We start from the raw sequence: 23,140 nt of genomic DNA on the forward strand, positions 1-23,140 counted from the left end.
ACAAATGTCCTACATTCATCATTAAACCACAAATTTATACTTTATATCTATGATCATAGAGTCTAATATCCTTTAAAAGAATGTAGGGAAAGCCAGCCAATACTTATATAGGATTACTGGAATAGTTTTATGGTCAATGGCAATAGGTCTTAAATCTAAGCCACTTCGTGTTTGCACATTATGCATCAACTCACTAATTACATCTACTTTGTCTATTAGTGATTTACAAGGCCGAACCTACAACGAATATTTTTAATACTTTAGGTAATTTTTGATATTGCAAATCATATCAAAATTAACTAAAAATAAAAAGAAAACTGACAAAATATTTTTGAACGTTTATAATTTTTGAGCAATAACAGTCACCAACCCGCCTGCCTAGCGTGGTGACTATGGGCAAAACACGTGAGTTCACGCTATTTTTAGCGCGAACTTATGGAGGCCTATGTCCAGCAGTGGACTGCAAAAGGCTGAACTAATGATGATGAAGATGATGACTGATGAGCAATAACGGATATCAGTCATTGTTATTGATTCATAGATATAGTAAAAAAAGGTAGATAATGCGCGGCCTTTGTTGCTAGTGAAGCCACAAAACTCGGCTCCTTCAAGTAAATACACGCGCTCACGCACACATATGCATCAAACTACGCTCATTTTCGTTAGTATGTCACGAGGCTTCATACAGTAACTTTGCTTATAAAATGCCGTCTTGTGTGATTAAATGGTGCAAAAACAATACCAAAGTAAACAAAAAATCTGAAGGAATATCGTTTCACACGTAAGTACATATAAAACTTTATATTTCTTGTTATTCCAAAATAATATTGAGGTTATTCGGAACTTATAATTTCAATGTCACGAAATGACGTACCACGGGAGTGTTGCCAGTAGTTCTTTTTTTCAATACCCCAAAATGTGGGTAAGTAAATTGTACGCAATCAGAAAAATAATTAAGTAAAAAGTAGACATAGTTATTGTTTTTTTTTCTCGTGTTATTTTATGTTACATAAATTGAAAATAAAAAAATCAAAATATATTTATGAATTATTAACTCGTTTGTTTTATGTTTAAACTTTTTACAATTTTTGAGTAAACTAGGTACCCATATTTTACTATCAAATTTCATGGTTTTAGGTTTCCAACGAATATTTTAATAAGAGGTGAATGGGTAGCGGCTGTAAGACTGAGCCGAAATGAACCACAATGGCAGCCATCCTCATCAAGTGTGGTTTGTTCAGACCATTTTGATAAGGCTGACATGTATGATACAAAACATGGACTTCGCAGAGTCCATAGAACAGGATATCCAAAAAAGGTATATTTAACCGACTTCAAATAAAAAGTTCACCTTTTTCTTCCTGTATAATTATGTTATATTAAAATTATATAGGACGCCGCGTTGGCGTAACGGTCACAACACTGGTTTGTGGCTGTTACGCTGGCGGTTGCGGGTTCGATCCCCGCACATGACAAATATTTGTATTGGCCATACAGACGTTTGCCGTCTTTGTGCAGTCCTTGTGGGTCTTCCTACCGTGCCTCAGAGAGCACGTTAAGCCGTTGGTCCCGCTTGTTATCATGTACACCTGCGATTTCTATGATCGTTACTCATAGAATATATCCGCCGATCCGCATTGGAGCAGCATGGTAGATTAAGCTCTGATCTTTCTTCTACAATGGGGAAATAGGTCTATGCCCAGCAGTGGGATATTGCAGTCTGAAATTATATAAGTTGCGTTTTTCTTAGTATACAGTATATCTTTCGTTATTAGTAACCTTAATTTATTAATAACCTTATAAGGTATCTAATGGTTTATATTTATTTAGATACAATTTTGTTTCTATTACAGAAATTATTTCCGCATTCCGGTAAGGTTGTCAGTGATGTATTGTTGCCAAATATACCATCTCCAATTGTTCCTGTGAGTATATAACAATTAAGCGCATATATTTTTCGATAAAATTAACTACTCCATGTATTCGTAACGAATATTCTATCTATTGTAGAACTTACCAGTCTCGCCTAATGTTGTCCTCGACAGTAACTACGCAGTCTTACCGAGTACATCTTCTACAGCCGTTCTCGTAAGTACTACACAATGCAGACTTACGTAAACTTTTTTGTGTCAAATGTAATGTTCTTGTTCATCAATAAGAGTATTGTATTTATTGTAGGACTTACCAGTCTCGCCTAGTGTTGTCCTTGACAGTAACTATGCAGTCTTACCGAGTACATCTTCTACAGCCGTTCTCGTAAGTATCAGTGCAAACTTACGTATACATTTTTTATTAATTAAAAATACTTTTATGTTGTATTTTTTTTTTCTAGGACCTACCGGATGAGTCTAAATCAGACTTTAACCAACATTCAATCTTTGATACACCAAGAAAATATAGACTAAGGGAAAAGTTAAATAAACAAGAAGTTTCCTTAAAAAAAAAATGTAAAAAAAATTAAATCATTACAACAAAGAGTCAGACGTCTTAAAAACAGGAACTTGTCACTCAAAGAAATCATTAATAACTTAAAAACGCAAAATTTCATCGACACAGATTTATATAACTCACTAAACCAAAATATGGCTACAATAGATTTATTTAACAATTTGAATCGAAAAAAAGAAAAAAAGAGCATTAAATATACACCGGCACTAAAGAAATTTTGTTTAACACTAAACTATTATTCTCCAAAGGCTTATGAATACGTTAGACATGCTTTTAATACATGTCTTCCGCATCCAAGCACGTTGTCTAGATGGTATGGATGCATTAATGGCAAACCGGGGTTCACAGAAGAATCATTCCAGGCCCTAAAAGCCAAATCCCAAGTCAGTGAACATCGCCTAATATGTTCTTTGGTGTTTGATGAAATGGCTATTAGAGCACAAAAAATCTGGGACGGTAAAAAGTACATAGGTTTGGTGGACATGGGAACAGGAGTAGATGAGTTAGCTCCTTTAGCTACCCAAGCATTAGTTTTTCTTTTGGTAGGAATAAATCATAACTTTAAAATCCCTTAAGGCTACTTTTTGATTAGCAGTATATCAGGTGAACAGAAAGCAAACCTTATCAAACTATGTCTTCTCAAATGTTCTGAAGCTAATGTAGATGTCATTTCAATAACATTTGATGGACATTCTTCCAATTTTACAGCCATTGAGTTACTTGGGTGCAAATTTGCAGATCCAGCAGATGTCAAAACGACATTTAAACATCCTGCAAATGACTCTCAGGTTGCTTGTTTTGTGGATCCCAGCCATGTCATCAAATTGGTAAGAAACCAATTTGAATCAAAAAAAGAATTTATAGATGAAAATAATAATACTGTAGCATGGAAATACTTGGTACAGTTAAATGAAATACAAACCGAAACAGGGATTCACTTAGGTAATAAATTGACGAAACGACACATTAATTTTCAAAACCATATTATGAAGGTTAAACTTGCCACACAGTTACTTAGTAGGAGTGTGGCTACGGCCTTAAAGTTATGCAGAGTAGATCTTAAACTTCCTAATTTTAGAGATGCCGAGCCTACAGAGCAATTTGTACAAACAATGAATCAAATGTTTGACGTCTTTAATTCAAAATGAATGAGACACTTCGAGTTGCAAAAACCCCTTCATTTAGGAAACAAAGATTTAAGTTTTGAATTTTTAGAGCAATTAAAAAGGTATTTATTAAATCTTAAAGTTAAATCAGTTAATAAGCGCAAAGTTATTAGAGAAGGCCGTCCGACTTATTTGATAAATCAATATTACAAACCAGTGCTTGATGCAAAATGTAAAACAGGTTTTTTGGGTATAATAATAAATATAGAAAGTTTGAAAATTATTTATTACGATTTGATAGAAAGAGAAAAAAGACTTCTTTACATTCCGACTTACAAGTTTAGCCAAGATCATTTGGAACTAATGTTTTCATCTATAAGAATGCAAGGTGGATTTAATGACAACCCAAATGTGCGCCAGTTAAAAGGGGCGTATAGGAAACTACTTGGCCATCTCGAATTAAAATGCTTATCCACTGGGAACTGTGTCCCGTTAGAAGAAGTAGCCATTTTAAATTGTACATCTACAACTGTTTCAACTATTAATTCAACCAGGACATCTTATAGACATGAAGAACAGGAGTATCCCATAGAACACGAATTAGCTTCACTAGACTTTCTCCGTAAAATACAACAAGATACGGCAGAACTCGCAAGCACTCTGAATGTTGCGGAATACGATGATTTTAAAAAAATAATAATTGGTTATATCGCTGGTAGCACTGTACACTACATTTCAAAAATACTAAAATGTGAAAAGTGTCTCAATAGTTTAATGTCTGAAGAAGAACACGACTTCCACAAATTAATCCTGGCTCGAAATAAAGGTGGACTGTGTTTTCCTTCCCAAGATGTTTTTGACATATGCGCAACTTGCGAACTCATAATAAGAAAACTGTCCATGGAGAATATAAATTTGGTGAGAGAAAGCCAGCATACCTATATAGTCACGCAGATTTTAGGTTCTTTTACAGGTAATAACAGAACTTTTCATTACTTGGAAAATGACCACGATTATGCTGGCCATGCGCATAAAGTCAATTTAATACGATTAGTGATTGAAAAATATTTAAACATAAGACTACATCATATTAGTAAAATGCAAACAATGACGATGACTCTGACTTCTAAGTGACAAAAATTTAAAAAACTTATACAACATAAAGGATTCTAGGTTTAAGAAAAATAGTTAAAAAAAAACCGACTGCAAACTGAAAAGAGATAAACAGAGGGGATAGGAAGTGTCCATTCATACGATTATCTTTAATATATTTTTTTATTATTCTACCGATTTTTTGTTTTATTTTTAGTAAATTTATTTAAAACTATAAACAGGTTTTTATTTTCACATACCCATTTTACCTATATTAAATTAATTGTTTAATAAAAATTTTAGGGACTTTTTTTAAAAGGTGTCAACACTTCACTCACTCACACATCTTTAAAAAAGTGGCTTCACTTTTCTGTTCTAGGTGCGTTATCTACCTTTTTTTACTTGATCTATGTATTGATTATAACCGCGTGAGCACAGTGAGTGTATAATATGTATATAATATATATTGGAAATTGGAATTTTGGAAATAGTTTAAAATATTCTAATCTTAGGCTTTGCTCAATTTTTTAGACACGTGCTTAGAATGTAATGTAAATTCAAAATGTTGTATCTCAAAAAAACCTCAATTTTTAAGGTTCATTTTACTCGAGAAAAACGTCTATGCAAAACATTTTTCAATATGTTTTCATTAGAAAGTCAGTATTTTCCATCCATATACACTATACACACTACACATGCATAGACAACATACTAAGTGTTGTTCAGTTAATCACGTGCCACGTATTTCCTATAATGCAGTTGTAGAGAGCCCTGATCTCTTGACTCACGTGGTGACAAAGAAAGAGATTTACCAGCCTTTAGGAAACCTTGCAAATATATCGTTCTGGCTCGTCTAACCTTAATCTCCTAACCACAAATATACAAAAACCAAATGAAAACTTAGATTGGTATTTTTATAATAGAAATATTTGCTCATTTTCTTACAAACATTCAGGTTAATACGTTAAGGTTTTCTTCTCAATGATGATGACTCTAAAGTACAGTAATAAGATGAACAAAGATCGACTAATATTATTTCAACTTCGTTAGCATAGTTCTCTAAATCTAATTCTAAAATTGGATCATGTTAAACATAGTTTCTTAACTTTGTGTCTCACATATAATGTAATTTTATAATACTAACGCAATCGTCAAAGCGTTTCCGCTCGTTCAATTTGGTATATGACGAAACCAATTATTTTTACAGGTAATGCTCAGCTCATGAGAGAGATAACACTATATTCCATTGCTTAAAAACCTTGAAATGATAATATAACAAAGCTCCTAAAATGCAATTTAAAAAGTTTTTAGTTATTTTTGCTTAGTGATTTTGGCAGGCAATTCCATCAAATTACTGCTCAATATTTTTGACGAACGGTTAATGGTTTGAATAAGATATGTAACTCTGGTAAGAAGCTAAGTTAAACCTTTTTGGGAAAAAATTTGGGGCTTGTACTTCGCGATCCAAGCACATGTATATACACCAAAAAGACGTCCAAAATAAATCGCGTCGTAAAGGAATCATTAATCTACTTCTTCAATAATTGAAGACTAATGGCAATTACTCGCAAAAGCAGAAGAAACAAATCCAAGACTTAATCTATTGTCGTTTGTAATAATATAATAATCTTTTAAGTAACTCATTGCCAAAATAAAATAGATAATATGTACATTATCTGTGTCAATGTTTCACCGATACGTAGAAATTAAATATATTGATATGTTGGAATACGACAGACTTACATTAATAGCATTAGCGGGCTAGTGAGTTAGCGATGTCTGTAGTTGTTCTATCGATATTTTACAAAAAATACTTGTAACTTTTTTAACTCTCCTTAATCTCCTATAAAGAATATAATTGTCGTATAGATTTTATTTAAGATATTTTATATTAGTCGTAAATTTTCTACAATGATTGTATTTATTTAATGGACATTACACGCAATGTCTTAATAAGTCATTAATTGATTTTAATGTTTATTTTATTTCGAAAATCTTTTTTTTATGTTCATAATGCTATTTTTACGTACATATGTGTGAATAAACTAGTTTGTTGACTGTATTTAGAAAATCCAGCCTACACCGGCAATCTTAAGTAGGTCGTCGGTCCAGCGGGCCGGAAGACATCACACGCTGCGTTTGCCAAGACGCGGTCTCCACTCCAGGACACGTCTACTCCAACGGCCATCGGTCCTGCGATATAGGTGACCAGCCCCACTGTCAGTTCAACTTGCTAATTCAATAATTTAAGAATAAAATTTATTTTGCGCTCGCTTCAGCCTGTAACATCCCACGGCTGGGCATAGGCCACTTTCCCCATGTGGGACAAGGACTTTTGTGATTAGATATTAAATTATGAAGATGATTTCATGACATATTTTTTACTTTCTTCCAAACAGGCAATTTATACAACTTTTGAACTTGTACATATATAGTTATGTCTTTGGTCAAACACCTTAGGAATATGTTTTGAAAATATGGATTGAAAAAAAAAGTTGTGGTACGAAGTTCACAGGGTCAGTTAGTTATCGATAAAATACACATCACTAGTACCAGTGGCGAACCACTTTGAAAATTCGATTAACGTATTCACTTAGCATATTGTTGGCCAGTGTCCCGTAGGGCAAGTTCTGGTGCGGTTACGTTTGCGATTATTATTTTTTTGTGCTTTAACATGAATTAGTGATCATTTATCGGTAAGTATTTTGGCAATTTTTTTTACGTTAATTTTATTTTTATATTATAATAATAAATATAAGTTATAATAATGTAAGACTTATATTATAATAAGAGTTATTATTATCATTACAAAAACAAGCATACTTGGTTTATGAAACATCTAAAATCATTCCCTATATTGAAATAATAGATAGGCTTAAATGGATATATATATATATATATATATATATATATATATATATATTCTTGACTGTGAGCATAGCTTTCTATCTAAAATTCAGTGTTTCTAATAAATACTATGAAATCTAATTATATGTATGTTCATTTGTGCGTCGTAATGTCATACTTTACTTGTCCATTGTAAAGAGTGCTCATACATAGAGAAAAAACAATAGTGTTAAATATAAACCACGCTTGATAGTCAAGTACTAACTATAAGCAAGAATGAAATCGTTCAAAAAACTTGAAAAGCTCACTTATAGAAAAAAAAACTAGCTGCGTCTCACAATTTGACAGATGCGTAGAAACATCGGTTTAAAAATAATCCCATTTCTTAATCTGAATCATTAGCTAGATTTTACAGTTTACATGACAAAGAAACAAATATTCGTCAAATTCATCGTATCAATATAAATAAAGACGAATCGTCAAAATATATTGAACGAGCGTAACTTCCGAACGAATTTGCTAAATTTATTTTATTTTTTATTCGTGATTGCCATGACAAGGTTCATTATAAATAGACAATTAAAAAATTAACGAGTATGGGATATAGAATCTTTGATAGCTCAATCGTGGCAGACTGCGAATCTTCCGGATAACATGTTCGACTAATTCGAAACCTAGTTTTACTATTATTATTATTATTTAAGTTTTATTATTATTATTTAAGTTTCGTTTAGTTACCTAGTTTTACTATTATTATTATTATTTAAGTTTCGTGAATTGTAATTATATTTTTAGTTTTAATAAAAATACATTATGAGTTTTAAAGTAACCAAATATGTACAACTAATTTTACAATTTACCGTATATTAAAGGAAAAAATATGGCGGTACAAAATTCCAAGTAAATATAAAATTACACAAAACAATAATTATTATTAATAAGTTTAACCCTATAAAACAATTTTCTTATTCTTCAAATAATATTAAAAACATAATCATACCGAGATATGCCGTGAAGAACAAAAGGAACTCAAGACAGTTTTTCCTTTTTTCGCAGCCATTACAGTTTTTAGTTTTAATTAATTGCATGCATTTAAATGGCTTAGACGCAACTTTATTATTCCCATGACACTTAAAAACTTTTTAAAATTTCATATTCAGCATTTTTAATAAGTACGACGACCGTTCTTATGCGTAAAAGTTTTGTTATAAAAGAATTTTTTCATTTTGTGGATTCGATTCTCTATCAGATACTTGTGTTCATACAAAAAAAAAAAACTTTTGAATTGTTATAAAAATCTAACCTAACCTTTAAAAAATGTTAAATTAAAATATTAACCTAAGAACGATTATAAACAAAAATTCTGCAGAGAAGAAATAGCAAGAAACTCCCCAATTATAGTTTTAAAAAACTGTCATCATTTAAAATGTTCTAACATTTTTAACCTTTCAACCAAACCTTAAAGCACGATAAGTTGTTGGTGTAATTTATTAACAATACCTAATTGTTACTCTTGTTAAAAATTTACCTGGCTAGACGTTATCGAGTTACACACAGCAGGAGATAACTTCCTCAAAATTTGGAGCAGCCCGACTGAGTGAAGTAGCTCAACTTTACAAAAGATCACAGCTGAAAATACTGCTTTCAAATAGTATTATGTTCCTGTGATGAGTAAGATTGTCAGTGCTCTAAGGGAATTTGAGGGGCATTAGAGTCGCAAACGCGCTGGTTCCCGGTGCTGCAGGGGTCCTTTATAGTTAAAAAAAGTGCTGAATTCACCTATATTTAATCGTTTTTACCCAGCAGTTATATGTACTGTGTGGCTACGGTACTAAAGAATATAGCCACCCCCTCCCTTCCCGTGGGTGTCGTAAGAGGCGACTAAGGGATAACACAGTTCCACTATCACCTTGGAACTTAGACCGAAGCCGACCGGTGGCGGGATAACCATCCAACTGCTTGCTTTGAAATACACAGGCCGAAGACGGCCAACAGCGTCTTCGGTGCGACAAAGCCAGTACTGTGGTCACCAACCCGCCTGCCCAGCGTGGTGACTATGGGCAAAACACATGAGTTCACGTTATTTTTGGCGTAAACTTGTGGAGGCCTATTTCCAGCAGTGGACTGTATAGGCTGTAATGATGACCCAGCAGTTAGATCCCAGGCTTTCTTAATACAGTTCAGATTATTTTTAATATATTACTATTACTTCCACCGTATTAGTGTATCGTGATCAAACAATTCTGTGAAATATGTTAGTATGGAGAAGGGTCAATTCGATAAGTGCTAATGCAACGTATCCGATGTCATGAGATAATTTAAGTAGAAAAAGTCATTGTACCTACATCATATATCATATACTAGATTTCGTTCACGGTTTTGCCCGCGTGGATTACATAATTTTTGCCATTCCACTATCTCCCGTTGAAAAATATTCTATGTAACTCAGTGATAATATAATGACATCCTGGTAAAGGATTTTCAAAATCGGTCTGTATTTGAGTTTATCCATTAAACATAAAAAAAAAATTCGCCTTATAATACCTATAGAAAACCATCTTATTACTCATATTACAAAGATCTACAAAATTATTTCTTTAAAGTGTCATCAAAGAGTCTTTGAATTCGATTTTATAATTATACTGGCTATGCCCTGGTCTTCGTCCGCCTGGAATTTAACAAAAAGATATTGTTCAGTTCGCGGAGTTTTAAAATAAACAAATTTCTAAAATAAAAGTAGTCTAAGTTACCCCTTATTACATCAGCTATCTGCCAGTAAAAGTCCCATCAAATCTGTCCAGCCGTTTCAGAGATTAGCCGGAACAAACAGACAAACAGACAGAAAAATATTATTTTGGTATATGTATCGTATATACATCCATATGCATTTAGTATAAAGCAGGTATTTTAATATTACAAACAGACACCTCAATTTTATTTATTTGTCAACATGTCGCATAACGTACGACTTTATTAATTTTAACATTACACAATAATGTAGACAACCTAATGAGCAAAAGGTGGACTTAAAGCTATACAACCTTGTCTATCATCCAATGTTAAGACATGGTTATGTAATGCTAAGCTAATGTAAGGTAGATTTATAAAATAACATAAATATCACTAAGTTTATACACACCAACATATAAATTTATATACATACATGTATATAAATATATATTTGTTGCACATACACCATGGAACGCCCTCTGACCTGCTGGACCGACGATCTAAGATTTTCGTTAATGATTTTTATTTATGCATTAAAAAAAACTTAGAACTAACATTACAGTAACCCAATGCGTTAGTTAAATTTATCACAACAAGTAACATTAAATTTAACAATTTAAACAATTCAATAAAAACAAAATAATCAAAAAATATAAAATAATCAATAAATAATAACACTTAAAAAATTCATAAAATTCATAAAAAACAAACATAATAATAATACAAATTAGTACATTTATATTAATAAAATTAAAATCAATATCAATATGTAACATTAAATTTATCAATTAATTAAAACAATTCAATAAAATCAATAAAAAGATAATAATAATTTTACGTCTAATTAATCATATAATCAAATCTAAAAAAAAAAACATAAATTGTGGTAGCTGGATAAGGACTGCGGAAAACCGGGAAATTTGGCGCGAACTTGGAGAGGTGTACGTCCAGCAGTGGAATTCGATAGCTTAATGTGTGAATACATAAGTACAAACTTTTTACCAAGGAAAGTTTTCAGTTGTAAGATATACGACTCCTAACCTATACTTGTCTATACATTGTCAAAGCGAATTTTAAGCCTACTGTGGTTTTTTCTTCACTGTGTGAATGAAGAAAGGTGAAGTTGAGTCATCTAAGCTTCAGCCTATAATATCGCTGAGCATAGGCCTCTTTTCTCATGTAGGAAAAGGATCAGAGCTTAATCTACCACGCTGCTTCAATGCGTGTTGGCGGATATATTCCCTACTATGAGTAACGATCGCTATCAGGTGTACATGATACCAACCGGGACCGACGGCTAAACATGCTCTCCGAGGTTATTACAAGCTGAATGCATTAAAGAATAAAATATACCATAATTTTTGACAACACTATAGAAGAACAAATTTTGCCATCCGTTTCTAAGGCTTATAGTTTCTAACGATTAGATCAAAAATATCAAAACTTAATTTTTTTAATAATTTATCAAACATTTTATAATATTATTAATGTTTGTACAATCATCAATCTTCATACGAGCGATTCCATTCCGCGGTTATAAAAATAGTTGTTACCTTGAGTTTTCAATCTCATTAAAGCAAATCTCTTATATTCACATACGAGTTTTAAGCTGGTACGTTTTTTTTTTTCTTACAAGGACTTTTAACGGTTCGATTTAATGTAATAGTAATCTTTTACCGTGGTTGTATCTACTTAGATATTTATGGCTATAGTTTCATTAGTGTAATACATTTTATACTGTTATCATTACATAGTATAAAAAAGGCGTTTCCCGCTGTCTGTATGCTTAGATCTTTAAAACTACGCAACGGATTTTGATGCGGTTTTCTTTAGTAAATAGAATAATTCCAGAGGAAGGTTTATATGTGCATATTATAGTAGAGGAACGCTGATAGTTTTAGAGGTTTCTAATGTGATATCGAAAAACACATTTTTTGCGCTTACATTGCAAATATTTATTTTATATTTTATATTTAGTATCAGCATTGCAGCCGTGACAGGTCGCTAGTTCTTATATATAAAATTCTCGTATCACAATGTTAGTTACCATACTCCTCCGAAACGGCTGGACCGATTTTTATGAAATTATGTATATCAGTTTGCTGTAACCTAAATCACATCCATACTTTTGTAACAGAAGACAGTGTCTATAATTCTATATCATTTTTTTGTCTATTTCACCCAGAACAACTTACGTCAGGATTTACTTTTAACGATTTGAGTAAACATTTTTATGGATGGGAAAAACTACTTTTATAGGCTGTAAAACATCATTAGAATGTAACAGTGGAGTGGAGACCGCATGTTCGCAAGCGCAGTTTGGGACGCCCTCCGGTCCACTGGGCTGATGATCTACGTAAGATCGCCGGTTAGGGTTGGATGAGGACTGCGGAGAACCGTAAAGTTTGGCACGAACTTGAATAGGCCTACGTCCAGCAGTGGACTGAAAGAGACTGAACTGACTGATTGAAGTATCAATTAACAAAACTTTCAGTCTTAGCGTAAAATTATCAAAAAAATATTAGCATACATATTACGCATTAAACTAGTTTTAGAAACTTTTTTATTTAGTATGCTCAAAGCTGGGTGTCGTAAGAGGCGAATAAAGGAGAACACAGTCCACAACTACCATAGAACTTAACAAGGTCAAAGACGGGCAGCAGCGTCTTCAGTGCGACAAAGCCAGCTCTGCGGTCACCAATCCGCCCGCCCAGCGTGGTGACTATGGGCAATACACATGAGTTCATGCCATTTTTGGCGCGAACTTGTGGAGGCCTATGTCCAGCAGTAGAATGCAATAAATAGGCTGATGTGATGATGCTCAAATACACTGATTCAACTGAGGAGGTTTGAGCAGGAACTTCCTGCTCAAAATATGGAGTAGCCGACTGGGGTAATAACTTCGACCTTACAGAAGATCACAGCAAAATAATACTGTTTTCGAGCAGTATTTTGTTCCTGTTGGTGACCAGAGCTCCTGGGGGGATTGGGGATTGGGTCGGCAACGCGCTTGCGATGCCTCTGGTGTTGCTGGCGTCTATAAGCTACGTTAATCGCTTACCATCAGGTGAGCCGTAAGCTTGTTTACCGACCTAGTGACATAAAAAAACACTATATGAAATAAATATGTACAAGTAGGTATTTATAACTGAAATGGTTATAAATGTTTTATGAAATAAATTTTATTTCATGAATCATGAATGTTTATTTTAAAACTAAAATATTCCCCTCGGTGATGATTTAGTCCCACACAAAAAAGTGGATCAACCACCTTTGCTAGATACGATATAATATAATTTTACTATATTTTACTATAGAGATATGGTAATATTATTAAAGAGAATTAGATGACCGGGCAAACTTCTACTTCCATATTTCCTTTTTCGTGAATACATTTTTTTTTCTGCAAACTTACTTTTAACATCAACGAACATAAAGGAAAAAGTTATAGTGCGTTCTTTTCAAAATTTTAACGATTTATGAAGAAAATAAAATTATTAAAAATAATAAAATTATTAAAAAAAATTTTAATTATTAAAATGCAATAATGAAATGAATTAATTATGGAGACAATCCCGCTTTCGTCTACTTTACTAGTTTATTGTTATTATTATTTATGTTCTAAATTTTTTTAAAAACACAGTCAATAATGAAAAACACAAATAAATAATTCAGTTCACATATACAGAGAATTCGTATTTTATGAGGGTAAATGAAAAAACTCGGTAACTCGCTGTTGCAATGCATCACGGGTGCAACTCTGTATTGACATCAAATTGAATGTACTTAATCAGTATTATCTCTTCAAAGTCTTTGATATAATATTAATAAGTGACAATATAGAATCATAACAGTTTAGAAACATTATTGAACTGTACTGAATCAGTCTGTAACGTCATACTGCTGATCCAAGGCGATTTCTGCATAAAGACAAAAGGTGGAGCCTAATCCACTACGTTAAAATACTGAATTGACACAGACTTTATTCCTTCATTTTGGACTTCGTATCTTCATTATCGTACTTCACTCTGTATCTTCACTAGGATTAACCAAAAAAGAACCTTTGTTTTATAATGTTTTAGTAATTATGAATGTACGATTTTTATCTTTCAATTGATATTTTGAATATTTGTGTTACTTTGGACCACTATTTTTACTAATGAAAAATATTCCATACTATATTCGCAATCTATACGCTACAGACTTTATTATTAACGAAATAATTTTAGATCATGATACGTCAGAGCAAATGATTGATGTTTGATACCGAGATTAACTGATTCCGGGATGAACTTCTAAACACGATGGTAATACTCTATAAATACTGCACTATCAGTATACTGGACCATGTAACTGCATCACATCTACATTCAAATACAAAGTAATTGAATTAACGAAATTCTTTATAACAAATAATACATTAAATGTAATTATATGTAATTTATATTCTTAAAATAGTTCGTAACGATAAGCGGAACAGCTATCTATCTGTTACAGTTTTGTCACTCGAAGAATGTACCGGATTAGTCAAAAGAAGTAATGAGTTTTTTTTATGATTTCTTTTCTTTTCAATTTGAATTTTCATTACTATCGAAAAATGTCTTGCAATCAATCGACTGTAGTAGAACAAAAATGTGTCATGTGTCCAGAAATACAAACGACACACCCATGTTATGATGGCCCATAAATATTTATCATGAGAGGGAATCAAACCCGTAACCGCTAGCGTAGCAGGTAGTACAGTGATCGATGCGCTAAGCCCTCATATTAAAAGTTAGCGAATAGTTAAAATACGCTCATTTTTCATAATATGTATTTCAATCTCAAAATACAATGACAAACTTGCTTGATTTAAGACAATTTCTGAGATAGGTATAAGTATTAAATAGTAAAGCTGTATGACGTACTAAAATCGTATATATATATATATATATATATATATATATATATATATATATATATATATATATATATATATATATATATAAATAGTGAGGTAGAGCACAGCGGTAAATATCCTGCCTAAAATCTGGACCAGCCCAACTGGCGAATTACCTGGACCTTAAAGAAGATTATCGCAAAATTATCATGCTTTCAATCAATTTTGTGTGGATTGGGCTATTCTGGTATTGCACGTGTCTATAAGCTACGGTAATTGCTTACCATCAGGTGAGCCGTACGCTTGTTTGACGACCTTGTTATTTAAAAAAAAAAAATATATATATATTTAAAGAAACCCCTCAAAGTTAATTTAACTTTTACAACAAATTAGAACTGTTAAAATAAATTTAATTTATGTGTATAGAATACATTCTCAGTTCTTTTTATTCTACTAGTGATTCTTAAATCAAATTCTGATTAATAATACTTGAAAGTAATCATAAATTCGAGAAGAATTCAGTAAATAAATTTTATAGTCATGAACGTTCGACTAAGGGTACGGTACGTTTGTTCATATGGCGGAGCTAATATTATATGATACTAGATTCCGGTCCTGTTGGCCATCATTAAGGCCATTTCGAGACAATGTAAACAATGATTATTTTCGAAAAATAACAACTTTTTTGAGTAAAACTTTTTTACGCACGTTTGACTTAGGGAGTAAGCTGGTGAATGCGTGGCGAGGGCATTACGAAAATTGCGACCGGAGCAAGAGAGAGAGGTGCCAACACATATTTTCTTTTCCTTTTTCTCTCATAGCCAGTTCCGTTTCGTATATCTAAGACATAGTGCAGGCTTATTGTACAGGCCTATTGCTAAAGAAGTTTTACTTCAATCGTGTGATCTAAGACACATTCGATTTTTACAAAATATAATTATGATGTCAATGATAACCACCATTTCCGATCGATCACAGAGCGTTTGTAACAGATTGATTTTCTGTCATTAACATGTAACCTAAATATAAACAAATGTTAAAGGCTATGCAAAAGCTCTCAATAGTAAAAAGGGGTTCGAACTTAACCATCGAACCAAGAATAACTAACGTTATCAGATATATTTATATAAGAGAACATTCGGAAACGACGGCTATAAACGCCAGGCCAGAACTGAAACTGACAAAAACATACAACCGAACTAGAAGCAAATATATTTGTATAAACAACTTCCGACCGGTTTTTCTGACCTTCAGAACGGTTTCACTTGAAAAGTTGACACTTCTAAATACAAAATTTATTTATCATAAATAAAAATTAATTAAATCAAAATTGAAAAAATCGCTACCGCTATCGCCTACCCGCTGACAGTTGAACACGCGATCTTCAACTCGTAGTATTTTTACTCTGTAAACATGCTTTAATCGACTCACTTCGATCAAAGGAGCGATCGCCATATGCGATAGTTTGTACGACAGATGTATTGCCAACGTTCATTAGACTTTGTTAAACATTTGTTACATATTCTTATCTTTGACAACTATATGTATTTATTTATTTTTACATACAAATTCAAGAAAAATCAAAATATATGCTAAAAGCAATCAAATTATCATTGCATTTTTATAAAACCACGTGTTTATTACCTAACTAGCTGCCCGGACAGACTTCGTTCTGTCAAAAGTTAATAGTAAAAATTAAAAACCTTTTTATTATTATTATTTTTTTTAATTTTTTTTTTATAATATTGAAACCTTCCGTGGTCCTTAAGAAACATACAAAAAATAAATTAGCCGATTGGTCGAGCCATTCTCGAGTTATGCGCTTAGCAACATTCATTTTTTTATATTGAATAGACTAAACAGATTAAAGCGAATTCTAAAATGCATGTGGGAGACTTAACTACGTAATTTCTTTTTAAGATTCGCAAGTCAATGAGCTTGCATTGATTTTTACGTACTGTAGTCTCAAAAGGTTTGTTTTATTAGTAATAACAACATATTTACAAATCAAACATATAGATTGCGTCCTCTCGTATCAACCTATTATTATGACAAATTTCTAAAAATGCACTACATTTTTCATATTATTTTTTTATAATTATGTGCATTTAAGCAGTTTTAAAACGTTTGAAAATGTTACAAGTTTGATTTATGTCAAAAAATTTTTGTCCTAGTTTCTTACAGGACAAACTTCTCCAAAGTTGGACATTCTTGTCAGCGTGCTCGTGGTTGTGCAGATGAAGTTCCCGCAGAGATATTAGGTGTATCTTATCTATCGTCTGCTTATTTAGAAAAGTGCTTCCATTGCGGTCGATTAGTGACGTTTCGAGTACACACAACCATGGTGAACTCAGTTTTTTTAATTGAGTCTATCCAGCGAGTTGGTGGTCGGTCACACGCTCTCTTGTCTTCTTCCTAGCCCATAATCCAGTCTTTCCATCGAGGTCTCATTTATGGAGATGTGACCAAAGAACTTCAATATTCGTAATTGCAATTGATGAAAGTCGGTCTTTGATATGAAATTGTTTGAGGACAATATTGTTGGTGCAAAATGCCGCCCACGGGATTCTTAGGAAACGTCTATAGCACCACATCACCAATTCAGTAATTTTACGGAGATCCTCTAGTCTCAAATACCATGTTTCAGCTCCGTAGAGAAAGATTGGAAGATTATGCATTCTATCAATCTGACTTTCCCAGCCGTTCTACAGTCGACCTGGTTATGGAGCGCCATCATTTGATTTTTTTGCCACATTCTTCTGTACAAAGGTATCAGAACCTAAGTAAATATAACTCTGTACAACTTCACAATTAGCTATACCCTGTAAGTTAGCTCCAATTTGTTCAGTCCCGTCCACTATCATCATCTAAGTCTCTTTGACGTCTATTTGACGCTGATAACATAAATAGGAATAAGACAAACATACATAGGAAAAAGTTTATAGACATTTTGGCAGTAATCTCTATAAATGCTATGTTTGACTCAAATTCATTCAGTACTTTTGGCATAATATGTGGCCAATTGAAGGAAGCCTACGTCAAGCAGTGGACTGTGATAGGCTGAAGTGATGAATGAATTTTGATATAGCTTAGAGATTTTTTCCATGAATAGATAATTATACAGAACTGATTCAAACAAAGAAACAACTTAATTATTTCCTAATCTTTTGTACCTATATGTTCAGAGAAATGTACGAAATCTCTTGCGTATGATACTTACAAAAAGTTTAAAAGAAAATTTATATCGGTCATATTTCGTAACAAAACTCTGAGATTATAATTTAAAATAGCAATCATACGCGGGATACAACAAGGTTAGTGGCTTCGAAACTCATAACGAGGTTAATCTTCACATAATTTAAAACATTTTATTTGTCAAAATATTTTTTTAGGCTTTATACGCACAGCATTTAATTTACGTGCGTTTTTTTTTTCTAGAGATTTCAGAGGTATGTAGTATATTAATAATACCATAAGCCTTAAAAGTTTTTTTGTCTCTTAGTTTACTAAAACACTCTGAAAATATGTCGCTAGTAGACAATGATCCTCTACCTCCAGTAAGGAATAATTTTATTCTATAACCTTATTTCACTGCGTTTCCGGCCGATATACTGTAATTTAACTTTACATACATACATTCATACTCAACGCTTCTTATATTATGTTTCCCTCTTCTCTTATGAGGGAAAGGAATAGAAGCGACACTTAACATCTGCGACTTGAATTTCTTTCAAAATAACTCATAGTATTTTATTTACAACCTAAGTTAAAAAAATAATTTACTTGAAAATAGATCCGCTATCCGAAATTAAAAGCATTGTTCAGCTAAAAATCATGAGTTGTGTGTTGTGAGTGAATGTTCTACAACATGATTACAGATTTTCTCTGCATAATCGTTTTGAAGCCGTTATTATTTAGTAAGAATCCGCTCTTTTCTTGTCTGCACGCATATGTATCTATATATCTATAAGCCTCTAAACTTCTTCACACTAAGGCCAAGCAATCCATAATTTTACCATACCCAACGTTGCTTTTTATTTCCAAATCATTTATCAAGACACAATTTCTTTAGTGTTCAGAGAAATATCTTCACTACAAAACAAGCAAACAACAGTAGCAATTATCGTTGAATTAAATAAATAACATGCATAACACAATGGAACTTTTACGTAAATTTTACCGTCGATTGCGATTAAAAAACGTACCGTTAATCATCGCAGTGTGTGCTGGGTTTCAATATATGAGTCATCTTAAAAATCATCCTGAAATGTGTTCTAGTATGAAATGTACGAGCGTTCGAGTCAAATACGACACGAAATTAGTTCTGCGCGAGAGTCGCTTCATAACGTACACGGAGAAAGTCAATTCTATTAATAGTTAACCTTTGTTTGTGTTATTGTTTAATCAAACTACAAATTTGATAATTTGTTTAGTATTTTTTTTTTTTTTTTTTTATGAAAATGTAAATCGTAACAATAAAAGAATAAATGTAACAAGTGTGAAGTGTTATGAAATTTTAAAACAAAAGATAGTTTAAGAAAAGTCAAAATGAGGAAAAGAAAAAGAAATAAGAAGCCGCGCATCAGATTCGACATGAATATAGCGGTAGTTATTTTTTATACTGTATATTTCCCTAATTTTCTTTCTTTCTTTTACTTTTAATACTTTTTATTTAATAGTTGAATTTGATACTAAAAGAGTAACTGCGAAATTTGTCAGCGAATCTTCTCTGTAGAATTTACATTCCAATAATTTTGAAAATTATGGTTCATATGTGCTTATGAAGCCTACTTGAAGAAAGTAATTTTTGATTATGATTTTTGTTCTTGATAAAGAAACGTCTCACGCGAAATTCAATTTTTTAATATGAAAAAGAGTAAGAAAATAAGAATAGCATAAAAAATTAACAGAAGATCAAATTGTTATTTTGTTAATACAAAAACATCATCACAAATGTTGATTTTTGTCATAATCCCAGAAATAAATCCCAAGATGAGCATAGTGATGACAAAAGCTCTACTACCGCACAATTATCGCGAGTTCAATTCCCTCTCATAGTACAAATTTATTAGTCCGATGTCTTGAAAAGCAAATAAAATTTCACCTTGTTGTTATTAAAGGTACTTGATAACGATATTACTTTGTTCCGAGCCATAAATCTGTTTTGGAGCTGCATTAACTTTACTATTGTATGGAAAATGTGGCCATTGACCAACTAGTGTAATTTATTATATCTAAGTGTTTGTTGACAGTTTTTCTTTTTTTATACAACTAGGTCAGCAAACAAGCGTACGGTTAACATGATGATAAGCGATTACCATAGCTTATAGACGTAACAACACCAAAAGCATAACAAGCGCGATTCCGATTCTACCCTCAACCCCTCCTCTGGTCACCTCACTCACCACAGGAACACAACACTGCTGTGATCTCGTTGTTCAGTGTCTAACCCGATGGTGCAGTTTGTAGTGACCCTGCTTTCTGCTCCGAGGATTGTAGGTTCGCTTTCCACACCGAGTCTGGGTGTAATATAAATATTTGTTTGTGTATTTATATATGTATTATTTATAAGTGAGTTTATTGAAAAAAATATATGTAGCTATACCAGTCGGCTGTTACCTATAACACAAGCATTAAGTTGCTTAATTCAGGAACAGACGACCGTGTGTTTATTGTGTAGATATTTATTTATTTATTTATATTTCCTACAGTCATAGTCAGTTACAGTCGCAATCAGCTTAAAAATACTAATACTTTGTTGTGGAGAAAAAAATTGAGTAAAACATTTTTGAATAAGCCGTCAAAGTAATTTAAATTACCGTTGGTTAAACGCAACTCAAAAGACGCACTAACAAACACACATACACACACACAACTGTCACATCACGTGTGATTCCATCAAGCCTTAGTGTAGAGACACATACATCGAAAAATATTAAAGCTACCAATAAGTGTTTGTTTATCATTATATCGTAATATTTACTTACAACGAACGGTAACAAAAACCGTCTATCAGTTTTAGTTGACTGGTAAGAGTGGTGCTAAAAATACGTCATTTTAATAATTTTTGAATTATTGAATTTAAAACGTAGGTATTAGTGGTGTATTTTTGTTGTTTGTCTAAATATGTCTGTGTGCATGTGTGTGTGCTTTAAAATTATCTACCAACAAAAATTAAAGAAGCTTCTGGCACTAAACTGATTTTTAAATTCTTTGATAAATGTATGTTTGATAACGTACGCTGATTTAATTATTTTTAATTATTTATAAATTAAGCATAATCACTAATATAAGATTGATCGAATTTGTTTTAATGCCACGAAAATAAAATGGGTGGTGTTTAGTTTGCAATTTTGTAATGGCAAACTTGTAGTTTGATAATTAAAAAAAAGTATTAGTTATAAAGTACCTTTAAAATTTACCTTAAGTATGAAGCCTCAGTGAAGTTCCTAATTTCCCAAGTTCCCAAATTCGGCTTCATAGACGCACAAGGTTTTTTTAAAGAGTATCTTTGTTAAATTTTTTGCTACTTCTCATCAATAAAACTAATGTTTCAAATCACATTAACTAAAAATTTTCTACAAGAACAGTTCATACACTTTCAAAGTCTTATAGGTTACTTTATGTATTATATTATATCAATTTTTCTGATCAAGAACATTGTTTCGCTATAAGAATATACTGTAATAAATATAAGACCGTATATTTCCTTAAATACTGATAAAAACAACGTTTTCCAGTTAAAAATGAACCGCGGCTCGAGAGAAGAACTGCTTGGCAGCTCGCAGGAGGCTGTGCGGAACAGCATGGTCGACCTGCACAGCTTCCAGGAAAAGCCGCTGACGAAAGAGGAGAAATCGTTCCTCCTCAACGCCGACAGGGGAGACTATGTAACTGTCAAGAGGTGAGGATTGATTTTTTTATTTTAAGGGATATTCTGTTACTAAGAAAATCAGGCAAGAAATACATTAAGGGAATAAGGAAGTGTTGAAAATTAGTATCCTAATGAAAACACTAACCATAAATATTTTAATGGACCATACAAATTTTCACCATGGTCTTTGCGTTTTGTATTCTTGTTTTTGTTCTATATGCCGTAGGATCCCTCTCAAGATATTTAATTTTAATGAAGGCTAAACATTTTTGAATATCATATCAAAAATTGACCGCTCCAGCGGGATTCGAACCCGCGTCTCCGACTGACCGTGTCGGACTGGTGCTGGAGCGGTCAATTTTTGATATGATATTCAAAAATGTTTAGAATTCCTAATGTGGGGGTAACACAAAAATAAAATCGTAGGTATTTAATGAAGGCTGTCAAATCCGAGACGTTTATTATCTACTAACTGTCCCATTTAGCTTGTATTGCCAAATATTTTTTCACAAGCCTTCTGAAAATAAAGAATACAAAAAACGTGTGTACTTTAGACCACACGACTAAAATAAAACTTATGAAACGTAACTCTCTCTTTTTTTATCTTCACTAACTTATATCACCTTCTCAATTCCGTTCGCCTCACCCGATCACACTTTTCGTAACGCTCTCGTCACGCATTCACCAGCTTACTCCCCAAGTCAAGCGTGCGTAAGAAGTTTTACTTCAAAAAGAATTATCTATTTTAATGCAGTCGTTTCGAAACTATACATACATTTCGACGATGAATTTTTATTATCAAATTCACATTATTTATAGCTATTATACTCAGAATTAAAAAAAAAACATTTCTCAAATTACCCATCTTTCTCCGCACGACAAAATATGGATTACGAATTACTAGATATACGGATTGGCTTTTAATTTATAGTAGTATTCCATGGTTGGAAAATTTATTTCAGCGTGTTAGAAAACAACAAACACACGGGATCTATCAATATCGTTTAAAAAATATTTTTTGAGTAAAAATCTGTATATTGAGGGAGGTTATTGAATTCTCATTAAAAATGTAAATTTTTATACACAAAAAAGTAAGCGTTCTATGACACTCCATCTCTAGATGTATCTGCATTGTAATTTATTCTTAGACAAGTTAAATTCAAC

The 23,140-nt window shown here is 32.4% G+C and overlaps 2 protein-coding genes across 2 annotated transcripts in view; both read left to right on the plus strand.

The window, feature by feature from the left end:
- The first annotated feature begins 776 nt into the window (after positions 1-776).
- On the plus strand, positions 777-2,651 carry LOC123662859. The gene is made up of 6 exons (XM_045597646.1): positions 777-781; positions 1,138-1,318; positions 1,854-1,925; positions 2,011-2,088; positions 2,179-2,256; positions 2,333-2,651. Exons 2-6 carry the CDS (start codon positions 1,262-1,264, stop codon positions 2,459-2,461), a joined length of 414 nt encoding a protein of 137 aa, XP_045453602.1. The 5' UTR covers positions 777-781; positions 1,138-1,261; the 3' UTR covers positions 2,462-2,651.
- A 4,605-nt stretch (positions 2,652-7,256) lies between these two features.
- Positions 7,257-23,140, plus strand: part of LOC123662831 (transient receptor potential protein) — a 47,542-nt gene continuing 31,658 nt past the window's right edge. Inside the window, exons 1-2 of the mRNA XM_045597624.1 lie at positions 7,257-7,342; positions 21,843-22,006. Coding sequence (XP_045453580.1) covers positions 21,849-22,006 — 158 coding nt within the window. The 5' untranslated portion in view covers positions 7,257-7,342; positions 21,843-21,848. The remainder of the gene's footprint in view (positions 7,343-21,842; positions 22,007-23,140) is intronic.

The sequence above is a fragment of the Melitaea cinxia genome, chromosome 19 (genome assembly GCF_905220565.1).
Source record: "Melitaea cinxia chromosome 19, ilMelCinx1.1, whole genome shotgun sequence".
Lineage (NCBI taxonomy): Eukaryota > Metazoa > Arthropoda > Insecta > Lepidoptera > Nymphalidae > Melitaea > Melitaea cinxia.

Bases quoted from the DNA above. Each gene is read 5' to 3' on its own strand.
- LOC123662859 (XM_045597646.1), top strand. From the start codon at position 1,262: ATGTATGATACAAAACATGGACTTCGCAGAGTCCATAGAACAGGATAT. The intron at 1,319-1,853 runs GTATATTTAACC...TTTCTATTACAG, and splicing joins GAACAGGATATCCAAAAAAG to AAATTATTTCCGCATTCCGG. The intron at 1,926-2,010 runs GTGAGTATATAA...TATCTATTGTAG, and splicing joins TACCATCTCCAATTGTTCCT to AACTTACCAGTCTCGCCTAA.